Source organism: Episyrphus balteatus, chromosome 3 (genome assembly GCF_945859705.1).
Source record: "Episyrphus balteatus chromosome 3, idEpiBalt1.1, whole genome shotgun sequence".
Lineage (NCBI taxonomy): Eukaryota > Metazoa > Arthropoda > Insecta > Diptera > Syrphidae > Episyrphus > Episyrphus balteatus.
The window spans coordinates 79,617,270-79,645,247 of NC_079136.1; the positions used below are offsets into that span (position 1 = coordinate 79,617,270).

Here is a 27,978-nt window from a genome sequence, read left to right on the forward strand (position 1 = left end):
TTACTGACCATATTCATTGTCTAACGAATTAAAAATGCACACCATACTCGTATTGATTCTTAATTAATTTTACTATTGATTCACAAATTAGTTGAAAATTTGCTTATTGATTGTTCCATTCTTCTCTTTTTTGTGTACTTACTTACTCTACTCGTACATCTATTGAATTCTACCGAATTCCTTTAATAATATCAAGTTTTCGAATTAAAACCTTTATTTTCAACTTCTTTCTAACAACCCATATGGAAAAGTCTTTCGTGGAATAGCACAAAAAAAAATCAAAAAAAAAAAAAAAAGAAGAAGAAACACATACTCACCAAGAATGCCAAGTCGATAATTAATTGTGACAACGAGAATCTGACCATAGCTGGCTAGTACTGAACCATCATAGGGATTTCCACTATTCCACTCGTACGATTCTCCATGAACAAATACTAATACTGGATATTTGGCTTGACCACTGCCACCACCACTACTACTGCCACTGTTGCTGCCACCATTGCTCCCACTGTTACTGCTAGATGAATCTCTGGAACCAACTGCAAAGGAAAAATAAGCAAACAAAAAAAGAATAAATACGTTTAATGGGGAAAAACTCACAATCCGGAAATTTATTGACTCATTTTCTCAAAACAGATTACGGGCAGATTCAAGGGAAGCAGAAGCTGCCTCTGAACTTGCCAGTTAGCCGCAAATAGAAAAGTATGATAAAAAAAAAATTAAAATCTGAAAATAGCTCCATCGAGTGTGAATGAATCACTTTAAAGCGATTAAGACTGCTGCTGCGATTCCATCACCCTTTTGGTTTTCTATATTTTTTTTTCAAAATTCAACTTAACAGGAGTCAGTAAGGAAGAGGTTTTGAAATAAATGGCTTTCGCATTGCTCATCCTTAATCGAATATCAATATTGTCTTAATTACCAAGAGACAGTGGCTGTCTGGCCCCATTATAACTTTTAGAGAGAGTGCTATTCACAGCTATGAAATATTATATAATGTTGGTTGAGCAATAGTTAGGGGTGTTTAAATTCTAGAAATGAGGGTTCTACAGCAGAAGTATATTGAAATGAAAGGTAATGAGTGAGATGTAGGTATGATTTCATAAATATTCTCAGGAATTAAAATGACTAAGTCGTATTTAAAGTATGGTTGCCAAATACAGTTGTACGAGTATAAGTTGAAGCAGAAGAAGTTTAAAATATGCTATAACTTTCTTAAATACTTGGAATTAATTGAAGATATATTATTGTAAATAATTATTTTGGCTTAGCGGTGTTAAAATAATAACATTTAATTTCGCTTGAAACGTTTAGAGCTTTGAATTACAAAGAATTGCTATTTGAGACATGGGTTTTCAGAGTTTTTTTTTGTCTTTGTTTTTTCAAGCATACTTAGTATTCCGCCTATATCTTGAGTTTGTATAGTAACTGAACAAAAGAATCAGCACTTGAAAGTTGAATAAATAAGCAGAACACACGGATGTTTATGTGCAATGAATCAAAACATTTAAAAAAAATCGATTTTTTAAAGAACATTTTTGACAAAAAAAAATGTTTACTGAAACAAAAAATTAAAAATTGTTCAAATCCTCGTAGTATAAAATTCGGTTTGTATAGTAAAATATTTGGCAAAGATAAGAAGATACTTTTCTTAAAAATCAAGAATAATATGCCAAAAACTATTATTTTCGAAATATGACCTATTTTAAAATTGCCATATCTTCTTAACGACTACTAGTAGAAAAAAATAAAATGCACGACTGGGTCGCACGAACTTGCTCTTAGAGTTAAAGTTGCTTAAATTTTTAAGACTTTTTATATAGAAATTTGGAAAAAAAAAATAAATAAAATTCGTTTTTTAAAAAAATAAAATAAAATCTAAAATTAAATTGCCCTCCAAAACAAGTATGCAGTTTTGATTGATATATTAACATGCATTTTTAGAAAAAAAAATTTTCAAAATCGTTAGAGCCGTTTTTAAAAAACTAATTTTTTATAAATAATTATTTGGAAAAAAGTTTTAAAATAAAATTGGTATGCCATTTTGTAGAAATCACTAATCAACATCTAAAACCAAAATTAAAAAAAAAAAACAATGTTCCGTTTTCGAAAATTTGATTTTTCAAAAAAAAAATTTCAAAATTTTTTTAAAAATCCAAAAATTATTTTTTTTTTAATTTTATTTTTGGTTTATATTCAAATTATATAAATGCTTCTTGACAAAAAGTTTCGTTGAAATCTAATAAGCTGTTTCGGAGATAATCGGGTTTGAAAAAAAACTGTTCTATGGCAGGTACCGTTAGTAATGATTTTCAAAACAAAATTTTTTCATTGAAAGATAGACCTTAGCTTAAAACTAACATTTGAATTTTTTAAACAAAATCGTTAGAGCCGTTTTCGAGATATTTCAATTTTACTTAAATCGGTATATGACAGTACCGTTATTTTTGGTTCAAAAAAATTAATTCCAAAAACCCCTCTGGAGAGTCGCCAAATAACGCTACATACCAAGTTTGAAATTAATTGGTCCATCCGTTTAGGCTGTAGCTCCTTATACAGACAGACTGACAGACTGACAGACTGACAGACTGACAGACTGACAGACTGACAGACTGACAGACTGACAGACTGACAGACTGACAGACTGACAGACTGACAGACTGACAGACTGACAGACTGACAGACTGACAGACTGACAGACTGACAGACTGACAGACTGACAGACTGACAGACTGACAGACTGACAGACTGACAGACTGACAGACTGACATACTGACAGACTGACAGACTGACAGACTGACAGACTGACAGACTGACAGACTGACAGACTGACAGACTGACAGACTGACAGACTGACAGACTGACAGACTGACAGACTGACAGACTGACAGACTGACAGACTGACAGACTGACAGACTGACAGACTGACAGACTGACAGACTGACAGACTGACAGACTGACAGACTGACAGACTGACAGACTGACAGACTGACAGACTGACAGACTGACAGACTGACAGACTGACAGACTGACAGACTGACAGACTGACAGACTGACAGACTGACAGACTGACAGACTGACAGACTGACAGACTGACAGACTGACAGACTGACAGACTGACAGACTGACAGACTGACAGACTGACAGACTGACAGACTGACAGACTGACAGACTGACAGACTGACAGACTGACAGACTGACAGACTGACAGACTGACAGACTGACAGACTGACAGACTGACAGACTGACAGACTGACAGACTGACAGACTGACAGACTGACAGACTGACAGACTGACAGACTGACAGACTGACAGACTGACAGACTGACAGACTGACAGACTGACAGACTGACAGACTGACAGACTGACAGACTGACAGACTGACAGACTGACAGACTGACAGACTGACAGACTGACAGACTGACAGACTGACAGACTGACAGACTGACAGACTGACAGACTGACAGACTGACAGACTGACAGACTGACAGACTGACAGACTGACAGACTGACAGACTGACAGACTGACAGACTGACAGACTGACAGACTGACAGACTGACAGACTGACAGACTGACAGACTGACAGACTGACAGACTGACAGACTGACAGACTGACAGACTGACAGACTGACAGACTGACAGACTGACAGACTGACAGACTGACAGACTGACAGACTGACAGACTGACAGACTGACAGACTGACAGACTGACAGACTGACAGACTGACAGACTGACAGACTGACAGACTGACAGACTGACAGACTGACAGACTGACAGACTGACAGACTGACAGACTGACAGACTGACAGACTGACAGACTGACAGACTGACAGACTGACAGACTGACAGACTGACAGACTGACAGACTGACAGACTGACAGACTGACAGACTGACAGACTGACAGACTGACAGACTGACAGACTGACAGACTGACAGACTGACAGACTGACAGACTGACAGACTGACAGACTGACAGACTGACAGACTGACAGACTGACAGACTGACAGACTGACAGACTGACAGACTGACAGACTGACAGACTGACAGACTGACAGACTGACAGACTGACAGACTGACAGACTGACAGACTGACAGACTGACAGACTGACAGACTGACAGACTGACAGACTGACAGACTGACAGACTGACAGACTGACAGACTGACAGACTGACAGACTGACAGACTGACAGACTGACAGACTGACAGACAGACAGACAAAGTTAAATATGAAAAGCCAATATTTTCGATATTTTAACCTTAAATAACTTTTTATGTAGGTACACATGGGATTTTTGGAGACTTTTGATTTTTTTCTTTAATACCTAGATGTTGAATTGCTCTGTACCAATTTTCAACTCTATGCAAATTATTTCTGGATTTGGACTTTTTTATGTGTATTTTGTCTGGACTTACTATTTTGTTCACCCTTTCGGACCCAGCGTTACTCTCATGTAACATATTTTTAAAAATTCGTAAAAAATATTCCATTAAATATTTTTTTAGGTTTCGATGGCTCAATTGAAAGATAATAATGCCTAGTTACTGGATTATTACAAAAAGTTAGTCAAATATCATACCTTTAATTTTTGTTTATCGAAAAAGGGACTGAAATTCACATTTTTTTCTTTTTTTTTGCAAAAAAAATTTTTTTTATATATGGTCATAATTTTGAAAAAAAAAAAATATAAAAAATGTTAATCCAGAAAGTGTTTTGTTTTTTGGCTTAGAAGAAGTAGCATACATTATTGTTCTATATAAAATTATTTTCCCAGTTGTCCGACTTTTTTTGGTGGTCGTAGGCAGTGCATGTTACTTACATGCAACAAGAGAGTAACACATTATTTTTGCTATTTATTATTTTAGAAAATAGCTTTTTGCTATTCATATTTCTTAGTTGTGATGTTTCTGACACGATGATACTGAAAAAAACATTTTTTAATATTGATTTTCATAGCTTGGGTTCGAAAGGGTTAAGTAAGTAAGTATACATGTTAATAAACAATCTTATCTTATGCAAATTATTTTAGGACATTTCACGATACTGATTCTCATGGAACTAAAATCAAAAACTAAAACAATATGGCTTAACTGAAAATAAGTTTGTCCGACAAAACACTACATATTATTAAAAAAAATAAGTTTCGAAGAATAGCATCAAGAAAATGCATATTTGTTTTTGATTTTAATCAATGATGTTTTTTGGGGGGCATTCTTATTCTCCTTTATTTTCGGGACTATTTGTGTTTTTACCTTTTTAAAAAAAATTTTGTTTGAAAATAAATCGTCGTCGGTCGGTTGGTCGACCGAGAATTGTTCTACCATCCTGCCAATAGATTTAAAACAGTGTAGTTATGCGACAAATAAATAATGCTCGGGCGACAAATCATCAATTACAAAAACCACAAAAATATTCTCTAGATTTGAAAATTTACAAAAAAATATCATATTGTTTCTATTTAGCTTGATTACTAAATAATTAGAATTACAAATATTTCTCTTTTAAATTAAACAATCTTTGCAAAATATCCAATTAAAAAAACGAAAATAAATAAATATTAACCGAAAAGCGTAAAAAGACCAAAAACAAAAAAAAACAAAAAAAAAAAAACTGACAGAGTTTACCGCTTGAAATCAACATAAATCAAATGGATTACAATATCCATTATAATTCCGCTTTATTCCACTCAAGGGAATGCCTAATTATTTTATCCACCTGTCCGTCAGGCCTATATCCCACCCCTTGTCCACGTCGCTGTAAAAACAGTCAAGAAACAGTGATAATTTTATTATAAACGAATAGATACTTGCGTTTATTTATATGCTTCCCACTTAAAAAATAAATTATTTTGATCTCCATCACGTCAACAAAAAAACAAAAATATATATACATAAAGTTAGATGGATGAATGAAATAAGACAAAGGACATGGGAGCAGTCGTAAGATCTTGCTTAAGGGCAAGGATTGTATTTTTATAGATACAAAACTTTCTTTAGCTTTCGATTTTTAATACGAAACACAGGTAAAGAGGGGTAATTTAAAACTGCACTTCCTGTATAATGTTCCTTTGCATCTAGAAATCAAGTAAATTAATCTACATAAGTAACCACAAACAACACAACCGATAGATTAAAAACAGATTTGTATTTGCTTTGCTCATTTTCTTCTTTGAAATTCTTAAAATTTTATTTCTCTCATAAATCCAAAATTCAACCCTATAGGTAATATATAAATTTTTCACAAGCAACCTACGAAGAATAAATAAAAAAAAGCGAAACGCACAAAATTGAGCAAAGAAAAATAACTGAAATTAAAATCACGGCAAACAGCTTCAAGCTTTTAAATTTGTAAACGAAATGACTGGATTAAGAGAGGATGTGAGGATGCCAACAAAATAATTGCTTTTGCAGGCAAATCCTTGTAGACTGCTGCGCCTAGCATAAATTATGTGGAATTTGTGGAGGCACACAGTATTGCCAAGGAGCACATTTCAATTTCGAAGGATGATTCATATCGAGATGAGTTGAGCATGAGAGTTAGTAAAGAAATTCCTCGAGAACAAGAGAGTGCATAAAAAAACAACAAAAAAAAGTCTTTTTGCTATAAACAATTAAAAATAAATTTTTGCTTCTGAGCTGCTGCCTTTATTTTTTTTAACATTTTGTAATTAACTTGGCGTTGGTAATAACAAAGAGGGGAATATTTAAAAAATTCATTACGATTTTTTGAACTGAGTAATTAATTTTGTATTTCTTTTTGTTTCGCAGGTAATTTAAAAAGTGAAGTGAAAAATGCTTATGTTTAGGTGTATCTTATTATCATTAATTTAGTTTATAATTATTTTTTGGATGAGAAAATTTGATTAGAATAAAATTAGTATATTGTCATGAAAAATAAACAAAAAATAAAATCAAAGTGTAAACAATGATATTTCAACAATACTATCATGAATCTTTGTATCAAAATGGGCAAAAAAACGTTCTTCAATAGTAATGGGGAAATGACAAAATATGATAAAAAAGTTGGTGGGTAGTAGCGCAGGATATTTAATTTTGTATAAATTGATTGAATTTATTGAATAAAAACAGGAAAACAAGTGCGGCCATTCGATTTTGATCAAAGATATATGTAACAATGGAAGATTCAAATAATTGCTCACCAACATTAATTTTCTGTCTTACGACCAGGCCTTAACAACTTGATCTTAATATTTTAATGTTAAAACTAGTCCTAGTGGCAGTTCTAGCGCTTTTGCCACGAAAAAGTCAATCGAAAGTAAAAATAATCATTTTTATCAACAAAAACAAAACGACTTCTATGGATTGAAACTTATATAACGGTTTTCTCATTTATGACATAATCAGAACTAAAGGTTACCATACTGCACCAGCTTTCAAATGCAAAAGGAATTATCAAAATCGGTTCACCAAGTCCAAAGTTATGAGGTAACAAACACAAAAAAAAAACACTAAAAAAATATACAGACGAATTGAATACCTCCTCCTTTTAGGAAGTCGGTAAAAAAGTGATGGAATTTGTTTAGATTACAATGGTTAATAGAGAAAAGTGGAAAAGGGACATTTTTTATACTGAAAAAAAAAAAAAAATGATTTTTAAGAGGTTTGTAATTTGTCATATTTTTTGAACTAATATTGGACTATTCTGGGCTAACCTTACGGAAACGAACCATGATTTTCAGAGGAAAACAATCATAATTTTTTCGGTTTATGATATGAAAACAAGTTTTTTTTTAATCTTTTGAAAAAAAAAAAAAAAAAAATGGTGTAAGTTGGGCTACTAAAAAGTCACTTTATATTGAAATTCTTCTTCTTATTCATGTCTATTTTGAATTTCTAATGCTAGTGTTGAAATAATAAAACGTTAATAATCTATAGTACTTTTATAACAACTGGGACACTACGGCGAATGTGTAACATTTTGTTTTACTGTTGAAAACTTTATTTAATACATTAAAAAAATTTATAAGTATAACTAAACATTTATTTACATATATTTTAACTAGTTAACCAGAAAATAACTAACAAATTTGAATATTTATTAATAATTTACGTGCGTAGATAAATTTAATTTAATAACTCTAAAGTTTTCTTACAATTTTAAGGTAAGAAATAAGAACTTAAAAAAGGAATCTTTTAATTTGAAAATTTAAGAATAATAAAGATTAGATCACACATTAATAACTAAATCAAAATTCCTGAACCTTTTTTCATCAAATTAAATTTCCTCAAAATTTGGTATGTATGCAAATTCAGTACAATATTTTAGAATACTTTTACTCTTAAATAAATAATTTGAAAAGAGAAGAGCTTATAATTTTGAAAACAACTAGGTATACAATATTTTTTTTTTTTTTCAAATCCACTGTACCATGTGGTATATCCTTAATCATCGCCCGTTCATAAAAACGAGCAATGCATAAATGTTTGAGTCCCAGAGATAAAATCAAAATCAAAAGAATATGTAAAAGCTTTCTGTGCAAAGTTTTCTCTAACACACAATGGTAAACAAAAACCAAAAACAGAAGGGATATCTCAGCATCTCTATATATAGTATACTATACAATATACATACAAAATATCCTTTTAGGCAAAATGTTTTTGTTTGTCGATTCAAAGCATGTTTGCCGAAAATTCAATAGGGAAGCTAACTGTATGAAAAGAATGAAAAAAAAAAAACAAAAACAAGATGAGACTTAAACATATCTATGATAAATATCAATGGGGAAGGGGTGTGGCGGAGGGGGGGAGTGTGGGAGAGAAAAAGGATAATATTTGTTTCCTGATGTGGAGTGCGTAACAAATTACGTGAAAAAAAGTTGAAATTATGTAGATATTTTATTTATTGAGAAACAGCTGGAAACTTTGTAAAACTCACAGGGATGCGTTCAAAAGAAAATAAAAACTTCGAAATGATGAAAAGATGAGGTGAAGAAAACTCTCCACAAAAAAGATATACTTTCAGCAATTATTTTGAACGTCAAAATTTTTGAACTTTATTATTGGATAGGATAAATATTTTTGACTTTGACTGAAAGAAAACAAGAAAAATTGATGTTTATTTTTAATAAAAAAAAAAAAAAAACAACTAAATAATAAGGCAATCGATTAATGGTGTTTTAAATAACCTACAAAATATTGCAAAAATTTGATTCAGCAGATTTTAAATTGTGAACAAAATTAAAACATTGGGTTTTTGGGACCAACTTAAGAATTTACTGTCTCTTCGAAAAAAAAAAACACTTTTTCACACAAATCTTATTTTCACTAAAAAAAAACACCCTTTTAACCATGATCACAAAAGTAACATAATTGTTGAATTTCAATAGGGTACCACATTTTTTTACACCTAAAAAAACACCCTTTCACATGAAAAAAATTTATAGACTTATTTTATTCGTAATTCCCATGGTAAAGACAACATTTAATAAATATCGTAAGTGTACATTTTATACAATTGATTTTATCGGCCTTCTCGAGGATTTTCCTTATTAAAAAAAAAAAACAACCTTTCATTTGAAATATTTTTATAGACTGCCTAGATTCCTGGTTTCTGTACTTATTTTGAATTTCATCATTTCTTAAAAAAAACGACCCTTTCAGTTGAAAAAAAAACTTATTGTAATAGTAATTCTCATGGCAAAGACAACATTTTTAATAAATTTCGTAAGTGAACATGTTATACCATTGATTTTATCGGCCTTCTCGAGGATTTTCCTTATTTCCCAAAAAAACACCCTTTCATCTAAAATATTTTTATAGGCTGCCTAGATTTCTGGTTTCTGTACTAATTTTGAACTTCATCATTTCTTAAAAAAAAAACAATTTCACTCAAAATAATTTTGCGGAAAAGTTTTCGCCAAGTTTAAAAAATTAACAAAATTAATGTCAGCTGTTATATGATACCTTTCTCACACAAAACTCAACCCCTCAAAATAATTTTTTTTTACTTTAAAAAATATTTTTTTGAACTTTATGGTTATTTACAACCAACATCCCGAATTTCATCAATATATCATGTTTATCAAATGGGTTTCGTTACGAATATATTTTTTTTGTTGATGTAAGAAAACAAGCACCCTTACGTTAAATCGGCAATAAATTTTTTTACAGTCGTTGATTGGCTAGATTTGTATGTCATTAGATTCAGCATTAAAAAAATAACCTTAAACCATGTATCACATGATTATATTCCACAAACAATTTTTTTTTCAATGTTTTGTTGACCATCAATCCCCCCTCTTTTCCGCGAAAAAAAAACACTTCTATCAAATTTTTTTTTTGCACAGACTTTTTTTATCCCTGGTTCTTATTCCATAAGCAAACTTTTTGCCAAGTTTTATGAGGTTAACAATTTTTCTAAATTCCACATTTGCCTGTTCTTCGTCAGTGAAACCAAACATGACATTTTCAAATGATAGAATTAAGGGTGTGTTTCGTATAAAATCAGGTTGTCCTTAATAAAAACCCAACCCCAAACAAATACAGACTTGCGAAGTAGATGCATATCATCAGTATGTCGGTATTTGATGCCAATTAAATGAAAATAGTAACCAAATATATTCATGTCAAGAGTAAATCTAAATATTTCAAAATCAAACTTATTTTATCATTTTTTTTTTTTTTTGGCTTCAAAATTATTTATTTTTCGTCACAATAAATTAAAAAGAAATCAACTTCACCATTCAATAATTAAAACGGTTTGATTTTGCAAAACTTTTTCCTCTAAAATCCAAAACAAGCAATGTTAAAAACTTGATTATGATAAATTACTCTCCAAATCCTTACGTAATCATTTAAGTGCATTGACATATAAAACCAGTTTACCATTCACATTCATCAATCAATGATTTTTAAGTGCCTCTCCAGTTTATACATAGCGTTATTTTAAAGAAGTTATTAACGATACCACCTAATGTCATTAACTTGCATACTCATACAATGATATATTCATGTAAAAGTTCACAAAGTTTAATACGCTCTGCTTTCTCCACGTCACAGATGATGGTGGAATTCAACAACAAACTTTTATACGAATTCCTAGAACGCCTGCATAATGATGATGGATGAGTATAAAATTTTCGTTAAGATATTCCAAAAATTAAATTTGTAAAGCATCCAGCTAATTGTCAAGGCTTATAAACTATTTAAAATTTGTATGTACAAAATTACCATCAGTATATTGAGATGAAAATAAAAATCTACATAAAGAAAATTTTTCGTTTTTTTTTTTGTAAATTAACTTTTTATTCAATGTAAAGTTGAATTTCGATTAAAAAAAAAGGTCACATTTAAAGGAGAATGGTCAATTTTATAAAACGTGAGCAATTTGCATTTTGTTTCTTATCAAAAAACTTTTTGGGATAAATGAGATTAATTATTGTCATTAAAAAAGTAATTAAAAATTTATAATATTTTGGAACAGTGGGCAGATAGGTAAATGTTATTTTTTTTGCATAAAATTTTTAACCTAGTCGGTAAGCTGTTTTAAATATTTTTTGTTTCAAAATTGCAAAATTAATACACTTAGGTATTTGTGTGTAGTGTAGTGTAGTGTTTTAAAATGCTAATAGAAATTTTTTTGCTGAATACCTTCGTTTTGGCATTCTATAACATACCTCAGAAGTCTAGAAAAATCTCATGTCCGCAAGTCGTGATTTTCAAGGTCAAAGCGAGAAATGGAGATTTTCAATATTAGCAAAAATAGCCGATGGTATTATATACACATATGATATATGATATAAAGGTATTTTTTAATGCTGATCAAGGCAATCTGACGTCTCTGAAAAAATTTATACCTGTTTTTCATCTGTCAACCCATATTATTATAACAGTTTCAATCTTACTACCAAAAAACAATTAAAAGTTATGGTAGCGGAACCAAATTTTGTATGAAGGTTTTTATATCCATTATCATTAAGAATCAAAACAATGCAATGCAAAAAACATTCATATGACAAAATGGTATTTTTTGAGAAAAGGGGAAATTTTGGGGTCAATCTTGGAATTAGTGCTAATAGGCTAATTTTTTTGTTTCTATCTTTATTTTTATATTCTATAACTTATGTCAAAAATCTAAAAAATCTCATGTCCGCAAGTCCAAATTTTTCTGGTAGATTTAAAAAAAAGATTGAAAATTACACTTCAGATATTTGTGTCAGATCAACATGAATAAGGTACATTACTTTTCAATAATGGTCAGATGTATTTGTTTGTGGGTTTTGTTGGAGTCACCGTTAAAAGATACCTTGAAATCATATGGGTTATGTTGGTATTCATATAAAAATTTAAACTTTTCTTATTAGTTTTTTTAAAATCTACACCTAATTTATTTGAACCTGGAAAATTAACCTTTTTAAAATGACAACCATAGGTTTGGCAGGAAATGACGAACATTTCATCAAAAAAAATAGATACCTACAAAATCGAGCGGTGTGTGGGATCATGTACTAACAATATTGCTAAAACGAAAAAGATTAAAAATTAGAAGTGTGTTTGAAATTGAAAAATTGCTCTCCTGTAAAATATTAAAGTTTGGAGAAAATGGACGATGAGAGAGATAGCAACTGTTTTCAACATATACGTTTGCATATGAAAAAGCTTTCCACAAGATGGGTGTCACATTTGGTGACAATTTGAAAAAAAAAAGAAAAGTGTTGGTTTGCTGCTGTTTGAACCATTTTATCGTTTTTAAGAGGTTATCTTCGAAACTAGGAAATGCTTATTACTAAAATTCCAGCATCATGTAACCATATGCAAAGATCTAAAAGAAGACAACGTTAAAAACTAAATGACATCCATACCAAAAAGTAACTCTTTATTTAATGTTTACCCTACTTATCAATCCATCCTTGAACAGTTCTTTTTATATTTAAATAAAAATAAATCAATAAGAAAAAAATTAAATTGTAAGCAAAGGCAGTTTAAATTATGATATAAATTTGGTCCAATTAATAATACTAACAACCCGTATGCCCTTCATGTATTTAATGCGTTTAAGACTTACGTTCATTAATTTATCATTAATGCATATTTTTTAGTTATCTGTGATTTCCAAACTCTTATTTATTAATAGTCATATTGCAGGTACCAGAATTCAAAGCGAACCAGTTACACCATTTTATATTTCAAAATACTTTTCTAATGAAGTTGTTATGACATCTAAAAACAAGATGACTTTCTCTTCGATATGCAAATAAAACTTAACTTCATCATTCTTTATAAAGCTATACCATATTAAATAGACATATATACGCACAAAAATGTACAAATACAAACTCAATGCTTATAATGGATGTGGTTTTCCTTCTAGCACTTTTCAAATCAAATAAATATTGTAAAGCAGTCTTCATGTCTGAAATGTTTCTATGAGTATATTGTTGATTCCATTTTTATTGTCAATTGCTTCTGGCAATCACAAGGATTAACGATCGTTATTAAGCCACACACAACGACGAGTCTATACATATTCAAAAGTCAATATCTATATAACATAACTACTATATAAAGTCATCTGGAAACAAAAATATAAAACCAAAGGAAAACATCTACAAAGGCGGATGTAATCTCTAATTGTGTGCTTGGGAAATAAAAACAAAGTGTATAAATGATAAGGTTTCAGGATACAATGGGTACTACATTTGTTGTATTAGTTCATATCACTAGCAGTACCGGATTTTATCTTAAAGCTGGCATACATACAAGCATATAAAAGATGGATTTACGTCTGGAGTATTTAGAAATCGAATATAAAGTTTAACGTTGAAATCTCTCCTTAATGAATTAATTTATTGATTTTTTTTTTTTCAGAAAAATAAAAATGCTTGATTGAGTCGTAGTCACATGTACTTTTTCCTATGGTAAAAGTTGCTTAAAATCATAAAACCATTGAATAGAGTTTTTTAATACTTGAGAAAAACTAACAACAAACGTGTTTCTTAGAATAAAGCGTTTGATGAGACTGTTTTTTGAATAAACCGTTATTTGAAAATGTTTGTCGTGCCAAATTCGCACCCGTGTGCCGACAGAGGGTTAAAATAAGCAGACAAATCTTTATAATATCTTGACTTTGTTTAATCTTTTAATTTCAAATAATCTTTAATCTTTCAATTTCAAGTAAAATTAATGAGAATTCATTATACATTTCATTTTTAGGAGATAGGCACATCCATTTCTTTTTAGAAGAAAATTCATGTAAAAATTAAATGAAATTCACTTTGATTTAAACAGAGTTTAAACGGACTCCAATTATCTCTGTGCTTCTAAAGGTAAAGGTAAAAGTCGTGGTTAATACCTTGGTATGAACTATAAAATTTTGAGTACACAATACTTGCAATCTTAAGTTCAATGATTTTGGATTAAAAAAAAAAGTCCAAAATTTGTTTAGTTGAAAAATCAATTTTTTGAAAACGGATTAATGAATTTCATTGAAACTTTGCTTTTTTGTGTCGATTAATATTTCTTTTTTAATGGTATGCCATTTTTTTTTTTTTTTTTTTTTTTATATTTGAACATTTTTACCTGGGAAGCATATAAAAAAAAACTATTTTTTTAAAAGGCTCTAACGATACAAATTTTTTTTTATTTAAACTTACTTATCTTTTGGTTTGTTATTTTTCATTATAAACTGCCATAATTTACTCCTTTTTTGATACAATTAAAAGGGAAAAGTAGATTGAATTGCAGCAGAAATGAGGAGAGGGAAAAGGTAGACGTTATTAAAATTGGTGGTTTTATCGATTTTGGGAAAAAAAAACTCTTTTATCGAAACATGTTATATGTAAAAGTTTTAGATGATTATATGATCGATTTTATGTAGATCATTTTATTTTTTTTTTTTAACCTAAAAAATACTGAAAAAAAATGCTTAAAACTAACTTTTTGTTTTTATTTTAAAATTATAGTTAGTTAGATTTTGATAAATTTTTTTAAAAACGTAACTTTTAATGTTTCAAGATTTCTTTTAATCAAAATATTTTTAATTTTTAAAAATTTGTTTAAAAAAAAAAAAGTTGACAAAAAAATTTTGAGAGTTAAAACTCATACAAAAAGAGCAAACAATTAATTGATCAAATTAAAATCTTAACCGGTATAAAATTTAGATGTTTATCAACAAAATTTATTAAAGTTATAGGTATACTTATCACAATATTAAAAACGAATTTTTCGTATACTACCATTCGTCTAAGATATAAGATATCATATTATGTCACTACAGTTCTAACTAGATTGACCCACGGTCAAGTCAAGCATATAACTTATTCACTTATTTATATTCTTTTTGTTTTAATTTCAAAACAGAGGTCCTTTTGAAATGATTATAAGGAACAAATCATACTTATTCCGGCAATGGCAACAACATCAATTACTACAGATAGGAGTTATATGAAACCCACCATTTTCTATCCTTATTAAGATGTCATTAGAGATAATATTATTCTCTCTTTTTTTTCTAAATTTCTTTTTCAAATATCTTTTACGTTTTATTTTTGTTCGTCAATATTCGTCTGAATGAATAAATGTAATTTCTTTCTTCTTTTTTTTTTTGGGGGGGGCTTTCAATGGGGCTATACGGCGTTGTTTCATCCGTTAAGAAAAGTTCTTTTGTCAAGGAACTTTGGGCGTACTTGATGGCTGACATGCAATGGTATACCCTACGGGGGAGTGACACTTCCGGTGAAACACGTTAATTGCCATTGAACATGACAGAAATCAAAGTGGGTGCCAGAAGAATTGCTTTACACTATGATGCGATGCTTTGCCTTTGCTTTTATCCCATCATGGGTCATTAGGTTCCTATTTTATTTGAAATGGGATATTCTTTGGATTATTTCACTTAACAACCTCTTCCCGAAGGACGATGTGGAATAAATTGCAAAAAGCATGATGATTGAAGCATTTGTCTTTGAGTCTTTCTTTCTTATTTTTTTTTTTTTTTATAAGTGGTATATAATGTATTTGTGTTGTAAGTTTATTGAATCAGAAAGGAGCAAAAATAATGAATACATAAAAAGCAAATTGCTTCTGTTTGCTTTATTTTGTTCTTCCTTTTATATACGAGTAGGTATGTATGTTTTTTTTTTCAAATTCTCTCCCTATCAATGGCCAAAAGAAATACTTTAAAATATATTTCTTTGTTGTTTAAAACGATTTGACTTTTAACTCTGTTCGATTAAATCAATAGGGCTTATTTGGGGGATTAACGAAATTTTTCAATGGAAGAAGACTTGGTGAGATCAGTGAAAATAAATGGATAAAATAATTTATGATAAAGTTCCCAAGAGCTTTGTTTGTTATTTATTATATTATACTCTCTTCCAAAGAAGAGGTTATTAAAATTCAATTCGAAATTTAAGTTCAACAATAAATCAGCTTGTAATGCTGATTCAGTACAAACAAGCAATATTTTTTTTAAAAGAGAGACAAGATATCAATTCAATCATCAATCAATTCAATTGACCATCCAAACATCATGTGTAAATTATGTAGGTACCTACATATTTCTCTTTCGCTTTTAGTTGGAAACATTTGAGTTAAAGTGGTATAAAAAGTTATTGGGATTCATATAGATTATAGATTTAGTGTTTATTAAAGCGTTTGATGATTAGCTATATTTTATTTAAATGACTTCATTGACTTCATTGATTCTAAAACATAAACAAAAATTTTTAGGTATTTTCTATACCAATCTTTGACAAATACTTTTATTTTAATTAGCCTGGAAAATAGTATTTTGAGCATAGTTGGGATTTAATATTTAAATTCCCAAATTATTTTTATTTATATTACTTTGGGGTTATAATCTCGTGTATTTTCACAGCCGCTAGATATTCATTTCTAGCGGGTGCCATATTTATTTAAATAAGACTTCATATATAGCCTTTAAGCAGTGGACTACCAAGTTATAAATTAGAAGTTATAGGGAAAAACAGTTGAACATGCTTACACAAACACACACAAGTATACAACAAACATCGATACATACCAGTCTTTAACTTTAAACAGGTAAAAAATAATTTTGTATACGTTTTTATACGAATGTTGTAACCTTAAATATGCGGAAGTCATAAATAGTGCTGTGAAATTCGGCGTTGTTTCACTTTACGAACGCGAAACTACGCCGAATTTCCACAGTCGGCCTTATTGCACTTTTTTAAAGTGAAATAACGCCGGATCCCAACTGAGAAATAAGGCCGAATTTTAGAAAAGTAAGAATATACGCAGACACAGGGACATTACGCCCAGGTTAATGAAAATATTTTATTTTAAAAGAGTTATATGGCTCAAAAATATTAAGGAACAATGGTCCCAAAATTATATTTGAAAATTAAATCCCTCCAGTGGAGTCGAAAGTTTTATATAAAAACGTTATGTCTTGTATTTCTCCTAATTATATATTAACTAACATTAGTTTTAAGAAGTGAAGCAATGAGGCATTTCAATACTCAAACTGACTGCAGGGGATCACATAGAAACATGTAGTTTTTTAGCTCTACTTAGTAGGCTTTGGCTCCAGTTCGGGGTTGTTTTATCAAACTCTTTAAAACATGAACTCTAAAAGTTTCAAAATTAGTGAACTTTCATAAAATTGCTAAGCTAAATCTTTTTATGCTATAATATTAAAACTCATTAACGTGACAGGCGACTCTATAAGTTATTGTAATTTTATCTTTAAATTTAGAAATAAAGAAACAGTGTTTCAATTTAAGAAATGATTTCAAATAGAATTATTTGTTATCTATCAATACACTGGAACCGAACACCAATTTAATTTCACACAGAACGGAGTGTGACTAATTTGCACGTACTTGTTCTAACTAATATTAAAAGTTGCTAGGAATATAAGAGCTTTTTAAAAATTCATAAGAGATTTTTTTGGAAATCTAAAATTAAAAACTTTGAAAGTCGAAGTCCAATGTTTGGTTTAGAGTTCAAAAACATCTCCTTTAATGGTTTTGACCTAAAAACGAAGTATCCCATATAATTTCTTGTATACAAAAAAAGAATTTTTAGCAAAAAAAAATTTGAATTGTTAGAGCCGTTTTTATTAATTATTATTATTAATACAAAAATGTTCAAAAAATTTGATATGCTATTAAAAAGTAGGTACCTTAATATTAATCGACACATAAATGCAAAGTTTCAATGAAATTCATTCATCCGTTTTCAAAAAAATGTTTTTTCAAAAAAAATAAACTTCACTTTTTCTTAACCCTCTACCGCATACTAACCCATATATGGTTTATCAATTTCATATCGATGTATTCCCGTTATATTGCCCCAAATGTCAAAAAGAAAAAACTTTAATAAAACTATGTCTATTTTCCTTTAATTAACCGGTTTTTACTATCAGTAAGAGAGTCGTGATTCTGAAATAAACTCATTGTTTCAAGAGCATGTCTAAAGTGCAAATCAGTGAATAAAAGTGTGAACTTTTCAAGTGTTTTTGAATAGTAAATAAGTAAGTTGCATCCAATTAAAAATAAGTTTCGTATGAATTTATTATACTATTATATGTTTATGAAGTTTGTTTTTTGTTTTTTTAATAATTTTTGTCTTTTTTTTGCGTTTTTTCCAAAACACCATATATGGGTTATTATGCGTTGGCGACTTACATTATTGATTTTTGTGGGAATTTAATTTTTTTTGTAAAATGAATTCGAAGACTTTCTTTGGAAAAAATAAGTGTGTTAATGCTTAAACTGGTGATGGCTTTCGAAGTGATGACGATGTAGCTTCAGATTCTGGCCCTTTTTAACATCAAACAAGCCATCTCCGAGAACTTTAGCAAATCTGTAACACCTACAATGTCACGAAAAAGAGGATGCCCTTCAGCTTTGGCAGGATATCAAAGCAGAGATGGAACAAAACAAAGCTGAGGGAGTTATATACAAGTCACGGAAGTCCAGCCCCATCTAATCCCCAAACTCCAATTCACTCACAACAATTAAGGGCAAAAGCCGTTGAATTCAGTGCTAACTGAAAACATCGACCATATCCCTGAATGGCAAACAAAAACACCAATATGTCAAATTTACGGACTGAAAACGCATTGTGTACGTGTAGAAAATGGAAGGTGTTCTTCTGCAACAATGATGAAAGAAAGAGTTTGAATAAATTCCATGAATTAGGAAAATCCAATGTAATAAAAACATACTTTACAAAACATACCTTGAATGCATACTAAACCATATATGGGTTACTAATTTTTTGCTGGAAATCGACTTGCTGCATACTAACCCATATATGGTTTATGTTTCTAAAAATTTATATATATGTAAAAAAATAAAAAATGTTATGTAATACCTTTTTTCAACCCCTAATAAGGCTAAAAAATTGTTAAAAAAATTTTTATTTCATTTCGTTCATAATTCATGCAGTAGAGGGTTAAATCAAAAAAATTTACTTAAATAGTTTCGTACAAAAAATTTCATCTAAATCGGAAATAATGTCGCTGAGGTACTGTTACATAAACTGGTTTTACTTAGTTTAAATTTCTTGGAGGGTGTAAATCACATTTAAGGATACATTTTGCTTTTTTTTTCTTATTTAATATTAATATAATATTAATATTTCCAAAAAATATCACTATTTAAAGATATTTCCTGAAAATCAATCAATTCTTTTTACCAAAATGTTTGTTTAAAAATAAATGCCTTTTTTATATTTTCTTTTAATCGAAAGAAAAGTGGTAGCAAAACGACGAGCATAACTCAAATCGTTTTGAACATTTTCACTTGATAAACATCCCCGGAACGTCATATTAACAAAAAAACAAAATGAATAAATTGAACTTCCGCCTTCAAATAATAAAGTATTTTTCAATTTTCTTACTTAAAACAAACTTAAGAAGAAAATCCCTTGAACAATAAACTTAATCAAATAATATACAATAATATCTGCAATTTACAGCTTGTGCAACCAAACCTGTTTACTTTACAATTTTTAACGTAGGTATATCCTTGTTTGTTTATCGAACTAATAAGCAAACAAAAATAATTAACCTCGATGGCTTTCAGCCATTTGTTTTTAAGTTCGATATCGTCATATAATACAAAATTAAACTTCATAAATTCGAAGAATTGAGACTTTATAAAATAAGAGACAACACTATATGAGTGTACAACGACACAGCCAAAACCCAACCTCGTTTTTCTGAGTATACAATTCTATACAAATATATCGATACAAACATTCTGGCAATTTTTTTTTCTCTGCTTTTCTGAAGCTCTTATATAAAAGTCCTGAAGGGTATCGAAATTAAATGTTTACTCAACTGAGAAAATGCAACTTTCAATGAGGACGACGACGACGACGACGGCGGATATGATGTTCATGCTAGAGGAATCGATGGCAAAAAAACCGATGGTATACGCAGGTACAAACTTACAAATAGTGAACTTTGTATATAATATAAAGTCCTTGGTTGTGTTGCAGGTTACATTCGTTTAATAAAAAGTATTTTATGGCAAATATTTAAAAATAATGTACAAATTTCATCAAAAATTTAACTATAATAAATGTATATATATAAAAACTTATAAAAGGAAAACATTCGTATGGGTGTTAAACACAAATTTTTACTAGGTACTCAATGCTCATGTTGAAAATGTACTTTTGCAGAAGAACTCTTTAAATGGAAAACAAGTAGGAAAATTACAAAAAAATAAATAAAAGGTCATTGGTGCTTCGCTTATTGATAAATTTTATTTACTTTTAATTTTCTGAATATTAAAACTGAGAAAATTACTAAGGTAGGTATCTTTGGATAGTATGACATTGCATTTCTACGTTTCCATTAAATTACATACCTAACTTTTTCTGTTAGCCCAACCTTAGTTCAAAAATTATGAAAAAACACTTTTTCAAATTACAAAGCTACATATTAAAAATCAAATTTTGAACAATTCAAAAGTCCTCAAAATTCCCAACAAAAGTTACTCATACACCACAGTGTACATGTACTGAACATTCCAAAGTCCTCTAAAATCTCCAAAAATGTTCAGTTAGAAAATGGCCAAAAAGTTCAGATGGTTTTAACAGTGATTAAATTATAGGTTACTAAGAAAGTCACTGTGGCGTATGCGTAACTTTTTTTTGGGGAAATTTTGAAGATTTTTGAATTGTTCATGTTCATGTTCGATGGCAAAAAACCGATGGTATACGCAGGTACAAACTTACAAATAGTGAATGTTGTATATAATATAAAGTCCTTGGTTGTGTTGCAGGTTACATTCGTTTAATAAAAAGTATTTTATGGCAAATATTTAAAAATAATGTACAAATTTCATCAAAATTTTAACTATAATAAATGTATAAATATAAAAACTTATAAAAGGAAAACATTCGTATGGGTGTTAAACACAAATTTTTACTAGGTACTCAATGCTCATGTTGAAAATGTACTTTTGCAGAAGAACTCTTTAAATGGAAAACAAGTAGGAAAATTACAAAAAAATAAATAAAAGGGCATTGGTGCTTCGCTTATCAATAAATTTTATTTACTTTTAATTTTATGAGTTTTAAAACTGAGAAAATTACTAAGGCAGGTATCTTCGGATAGTATGACATTGCATTTCTACGTTTCCATTTAATTACATACCTAAATTTTTCTGTAAGCCCAACCTTAGTTCAAAAATTATGACCAAACACTTTTTCAAATTACAAAGCTATTTTTAACAATTCAAAAGTCTTCAAAATTCCTAACAAAAGTTACTCATACACCACAGTGTACCTGTACATATGTACTGAACATTTCAAAGTCCTCTAAAATTTCCAAAAATTTTCAGTAGAAAATGGCCAAAAAAGTTCAGATGGTTTTAACTATTCAATCAGTGATTAAATTAGAGGTTACTAAGAAAGTCACTGTGGCGTATGCGTAACTTTTTTTTGGGGAATTTTTAAGATTTTTGAATTGTTCATGTTCAGTTCAAATTTAGTATTTTGAATATTTCTTGAGCGATGGAAAAACTATGATTTTAGGAATGTATCAAGAACTCAAGCTGGACAAACGCATGCAATTGGTTTTGTATGTCTACCTCAATTTGAGCTTTTTTTCATTTTTCAGTATTTTGCCAGTATTTAAACTGAGGAAAAGATTATTTTGGTCAGATAAAATTCCTGTATGGTTTTCTTATTTGAAGTCATAGCCCCAAAACTATAAGCACTCAAAAAATAATTCTTATATTAGCTTAAAATCTTCTAGTGGCTATTATCGGGAACAAAGTATTAAGGAATTTGTCACCATCGGTTTTACGTTCTCAAGGAAGGCTTTGTCCAATGTTAAGATATTGAAAAAGAATGACCCTACTTTTTCCATTATTTATGTTTTTGCTGGGAAAATAGCAGTTGTTGAGAATTATCGCCATTTCACCAAATTTGTGAAACGTTCATCTTGCAACAACTTTCTCAAACGATAGTATTTCATTTTACACCCCAAACATCAATCAATCAACCAATCAATTGTTTGAGGTTGCATTCTTTTGGAAATTAAATGCATAATTTATGTGATTTGATAGTCCAACCTTGAAACACATAATATACATTTTCTTCTAAACTTATATGACAAATGATAATAATCAGATTGTTAATTTTTGTCCCATAAACTTATATACTATATGCCAAGGGCGGATCCAGGATTTTTTTCTGGGGGGGGGGGGGGGGGGGGGGGCACAAGGGACGGATTGGCAAGAAAAAACAGCAATAACAGTTAGAAATAAAGTGAAGTACCATACGACTGACTAACAAGCAGAAAATTTTAACGACCCACAGTGGTCTAAAACCTGGCCAAAAATATTTAGGCACATTTTCAACATCAAATAGGTACCAAATGACCAAAAAGTTATTCGGAAGGAAAAATTTTCATTTTCTTGTTACAGTAAAAGCCACTTAAGTGCTAACCCTCTTACTCCTGGATTAGCCGGAAGAAAAAAAATATAAAAAAAAGAAAATGCACGTACAATTCTGTGCTATATTAAAGTTAGTAATCTATTCTTTATTTAATTTTTTGACTTAAGTTGTTTCACCAAATAGTTTTTGAGAAATTAAGTTTTAAAGAGTAAATTTTGAAAAAAAAAATGTTTACGTTTTTTAATTGATTTTGTATAAAATTTTGCAATATTATGGACATAATTATACCATTAGTTAATGACCTAGTAGTTTTTAGTCAAATACTAAAGACTTCATTCTAATAAATATTAAAGTTGCTAAGAATAACAAAAAAAACTGAATCATACTTTTTTGCCGGGAAACCCAGTTTTGTTTTTTTTTTTATTTGCATTAACCTTTTGTAACCCAAGGTCGTAAATTTAAAAATTAATAAGTCAATCGATTGGCCTTTATCTTTAATAAAACACGTATTTTTTTTAAAAATTCAATAAAGTCATTATTTACTTAGTTATTTCGATATTTTGGGAGTAAAAAAAAAGTTTAAATAATTTATTTTTATATAAAAATGCAAAAATTCAAGTAAAAAACTATCTAATATTAATTTTTAGGCACTTTCCTAAAATCCAAAAATAAAACCCCGTTTGGTTTACTAACAAAAACTATTTTTTTTTCTGAATTTCGTAGTTTTTACACAAATTTGCTTATTTTCAAAAAAAACCCAACTTTCAACATTAACTGTCAATTAAAAACTATTGGTTAGAAAAAACTATTTATTAGAAATTTGAAGTACTATTTCGATAAAGCAATACTTAAAGATTATAATATTAGAAGCTTCAAAAGAAAAAAAAATAGTTTGTAGAGCTTTTATGCAATCTTTTTCGGTTTGTTACAGAAATGTCACATGGGGCTACAAGGGGTTAAATTGGTTTATACCTCAAGAATGTTGTGTTCAAATTGTAGGTCTCTTGGAGCCAAATTGACCAAGTTATGAGTATTTTAATACTTCCCTTAGGAACGTTTTAGTCTTTTAGTCCAGAGTTCAAAACTTTAAATCGTTATCCCCACAACTAATGTTTTCAACGCCGGTGCTCCTCATAACTTCAAAACTACTGCACCGATTCTTTTGAAATTTGTAACACTATTTTTTTTACATATTTTTAGAGGTATCCCTGGAGAAATTTTCTCAATAAAATAATATTTATAAAAATCTATAAGTAAGGGTAGCTTTTGAGGAGTTTTTTTTTCAAGGGGTCTTTATTTTCGGGGTGCAAACTTGGGCAAACTTCTGAAATGCAAATTTGTTCTACATATCCAGCTGTTCTATAATATATAGTTTATGCAATTTTGTGACGTGTTCCGCTATTTTAAAAACACTAATGTTAAAAAAAAAAAAAACAACGAAAAAAGTGCAAATTTTTTAACCACTCTGTATGAAAAAGAGTTGCATATACAATTATTTTTTATATCATTCAATGTCATTCGATGTCCATATCAAAATTTTTCACCAAAATCACTTTGAAAATTCACTTTTTTTTAAATCGAAAAAAAAAAAAATTCGTGTGTACCCAACAAATAGATGTTTATTTATTTGTGAGGTGGAGCTTTTCATGGGAAAGGGATGCAACAATCAACAAAATTCGCATTTTCAGCCAGAAATAGACAAGAGTTTCACTCAAGTTCTTTCTGTTATTATTCATATATTTTTAAAACTCTTATAGTTTGATTTCCTTTAAGTATGAACTTTAAGTTCTGGGGGGGGCACGTGCCGCCGTGCCCCCCCCCCCCCCTGGATCCGCCTATGCTATATGCATTTTACAGAAACAAAAAATTGTTTTGAATAAAAATATAATCGATAATGGCCACATCCGTCCGTTCCTTTGATTACAATTGCCTTCTTTTACAAAAAAAAAAAATAAAACAAAATCTTTTGAAAATATAATAATTGTTGGAATTTAAAAAGCTAAAAATTCGCTTTGGTTTGTTGTCTTTTCAAAACAAGATTTAACGACTACAGAGAGCTTTTCATGCGAATGAAAGTTAAATAAAGAAAATTTGTTGAAATACTTGATGCATGAACAAAAATACTGTGAAGCTGTCCACGAAATCAAAGCTTGTTTATAACAAAAAAAAATTCTTTGAAGTTGATCACTCAATCATAACTTTAGTTAAGAAAAAAAAAAAAAAATATAATGCTTGAACACAATTTTCGTAATTTGTGTCAACTGTCAAGTTAAGGGTAAACTAGAAAAGCATTTTATTTTTTTTTTATTCAACAAGCAACGACAAAAAAAAAACTTTTGTTTGAATTCGAACAAAAACGAATGACTTAACGAATTAATTTTGTTTTTCTTTTATAGCTTTGCACATTAAAAAAATATAGATGGACAAAAGAAAAAAGTGTTCTGGATTGTTCTAACTTTGAAATGAATGAAGTTTTAATTCTATTCTATTGTATGATAAATATTACATTTTTCAATGCAAACCAAAGGAGAAAAATATGTTAAGGAAGCACACATACATATAAATTGTGCAAATGCAAAGTCAAATTAGTTTTTTTTTAATTTGAATCTTTGACAAGTTTTCCCTCGCATTGCAGATTTCTGTCTTCATAATTTTGTAGAACTTTCTATCTAATTTTAGATTATCTTTAAAAATTTAGAACTAACCAGAAATTCGGTTCTAAATTTAAAAGAAAATGCCTGGAAAATGTCGAAGAAACACGTTAACGACAAAAATCCAACTAAAAGTAATCTTGATCAGCTAAAAATTTATGTTAAAGAAGAGTCATAAAATGTTTTACAACAAGACCTTCAAAACTTAATTCATGGAATGAACAGACAACTTCAAGTGGTGTGCGCAAGGGGAGGTAACACTAAGTCCTGAATAAAATTATTGCAATTAACTGTCACATGTTTTTATTATGTTACTTTAACAAAAAAAAAATATATATCAGTTTTCACTAAGTGAGATGTAAAATTTTGATTATGTTACAAAACAATCGGATTTCTGCTTGGTGTTTTGTCAAGATGACTTCCGTCTTAAATTATGAAGAGATCCACTTAATTCAAGATGTAAATATTCTTATTTTTATGACATTCTTAAGTTCATTAAGGTCCAATTTATTCACTCTCCATTATATTTAAAGTCTCCATTAAAAATTATAAATCTGTCAAATCGCATACAAATTTTAAAATTTCCCTTTTTTAATGGCGACTTTAAATTTAATGGAGTGTGAATAAATTGGACCTAAGTGGATTTCTTCGTAATTTAAGACGGAAGTGATCTTGGCAAAAAACCCTTCCAGTAATCCATTTGCTTTTAGCTGGTTAGGTGAAAATGGTTCTTTTTATTTCTCAAAAACAGGTCAATTTGTCTTAAAAAAAACATAAGGTCTTACTTTTGAAACAAATAAATATTTTTGATTATTTGAAACATCATTTGGTACTTGTCGTAGAACCGTTTTTTTCTTTTAATTTCTTTCTCGTAAGCGACGAATTTCAACAAAATTAAAAAAAAAATTAATTATTGACCGGATTATGAGCAAAAATTTTCAAAAAATAATCATTGGGTTTAAAAAATAATTATTTTGTGTTTTTTAAACTTTATTTTTATCGGTTTCCTTTTATATGACAAATCAAGTTTAATTTTTTGACAATTTTTTTTACAACTCTCCCTGAAAATAATTGTTGAATATAATATTGAAAGATCGTCCTAAGGGCTCTCAGAATTTGTTAGCCAATTTTTTTTTTTAGTTTTTATAAAATTTCTTAGATAGATTAAATGTTTTAAAGCATTTTTTAACACAAGAGCAAGTAGTGCATTTAAATTCTTTGTCATTCCTAAAGAGTATAAATGCAATTGTAAAATGTAAATGTGATATAGTGTGTAGAGATTTGTTGAAGTACCTTCTTAAAAAACCACTCACTCTAAAACTAAAAATGTTAAACAAATTGCATACTAATATATTTCTTCGAACGGTGAAAATTTCATGCTTATATCACAATTGACTACTTTTTTAACGCTTAGCCAGTTTATTATTAAGCAAAAAAAAACATTATTTAATATCAAACACCCAGGGGCGCATCACCATCACCATTTAGTTAGCCGGGGCTTTCAAATGCAAAAAAAAATTTTTGGATGCAATTAATTCAGCAAACAGACCTCCAAGAAACTTTTGTTTTTCAGTTTTTTCTTTAGATGTCAAACAAAATTCTTTTCCCCCGGGGCCCTGGCACCTCAACATACGCCTCTGCAAACAGCATAAATGTGTTCAATATTACTCTACTCAAAATTTTGAGTAAAATTTCAGCAAAAAAAAAATGTATAAAATTTGCTAACAGATTATGATGCAATTTAATGGATAAACAAAAATATTCAGAATGAAAAATAAAAGAAAATGTTGAAAACTATAAAAAATTCACATTTTTTATCTCCCATACAGTATACACCCATTATAACATTTTTTATTTAAATATTAAAATATGCAAACTCACAAAAGAATACTTACACAAAAAAATACAAAATAATTTGCATTAGCTTGAACTTTTTTATATTTATATCCCATAAATATAAACTATTGCCATTCCTTCAACCCAAATTGTCTGCCATTGTAAGTTTCAGCTTAAAAAACGACTTTTAAATATACATATAGAATGTGGGACGTAGGTACGTGTTTAAATAATAAAACTTAAAAAAAAAAAAACAAAAAATTGAACCAACTCTCCAACTTTGGTAACTTAAATTTAAACATTCCGATTCAGTCAGACGATTTTTGTGTTCCCCCATAAACAAAAACAGGGATATACGAAATCATCCTTTAACCAACAACGCCCTCTACCCGTCCATTCCACATAAATAAATTTATGTTTGAGTTTCAATCAAAACTTTAAGCACAAACAAATTTTCCTGCACTGAGCTAACAACACCACCACACAGTTGGGGGTGCAAATGGGATAAGGTGAATGGCACTGGGACGTGCTATAGGGAGGAACTCCAATGCAGATATTTTCAACTAAACTTACACATAGATCAAAAGGGAATTGGGGTAAAGGCTAAGGGAAAGGGGCTAAGG

At 29.6% G+C, this 27,978-nt stretch overlaps 1 protein-coding gene across 2 annotated transcripts in view; it reads right to left on the minus strand.

The window, feature by feature from the left end:
* LOC129915328 (neuroligin-4, Y-linked) overlaps positions 1–27,978 on the minus strand; it is a 271,030-nt gene that overhangs the window by 32,275 nt on the left and 210,777 nt on the right. For both annotated transcript variants that reach the window (XM_055994818.1, XM_055994819.1), the window contains one exon: positions 318–539. In XM_055994818.1, coding sequence (XP_055850793.1) covers positions 318–539 — 222 coding nt within the window. The remainder of the gene's footprint in view (positions 1–317; positions 540–27,978) is intronic.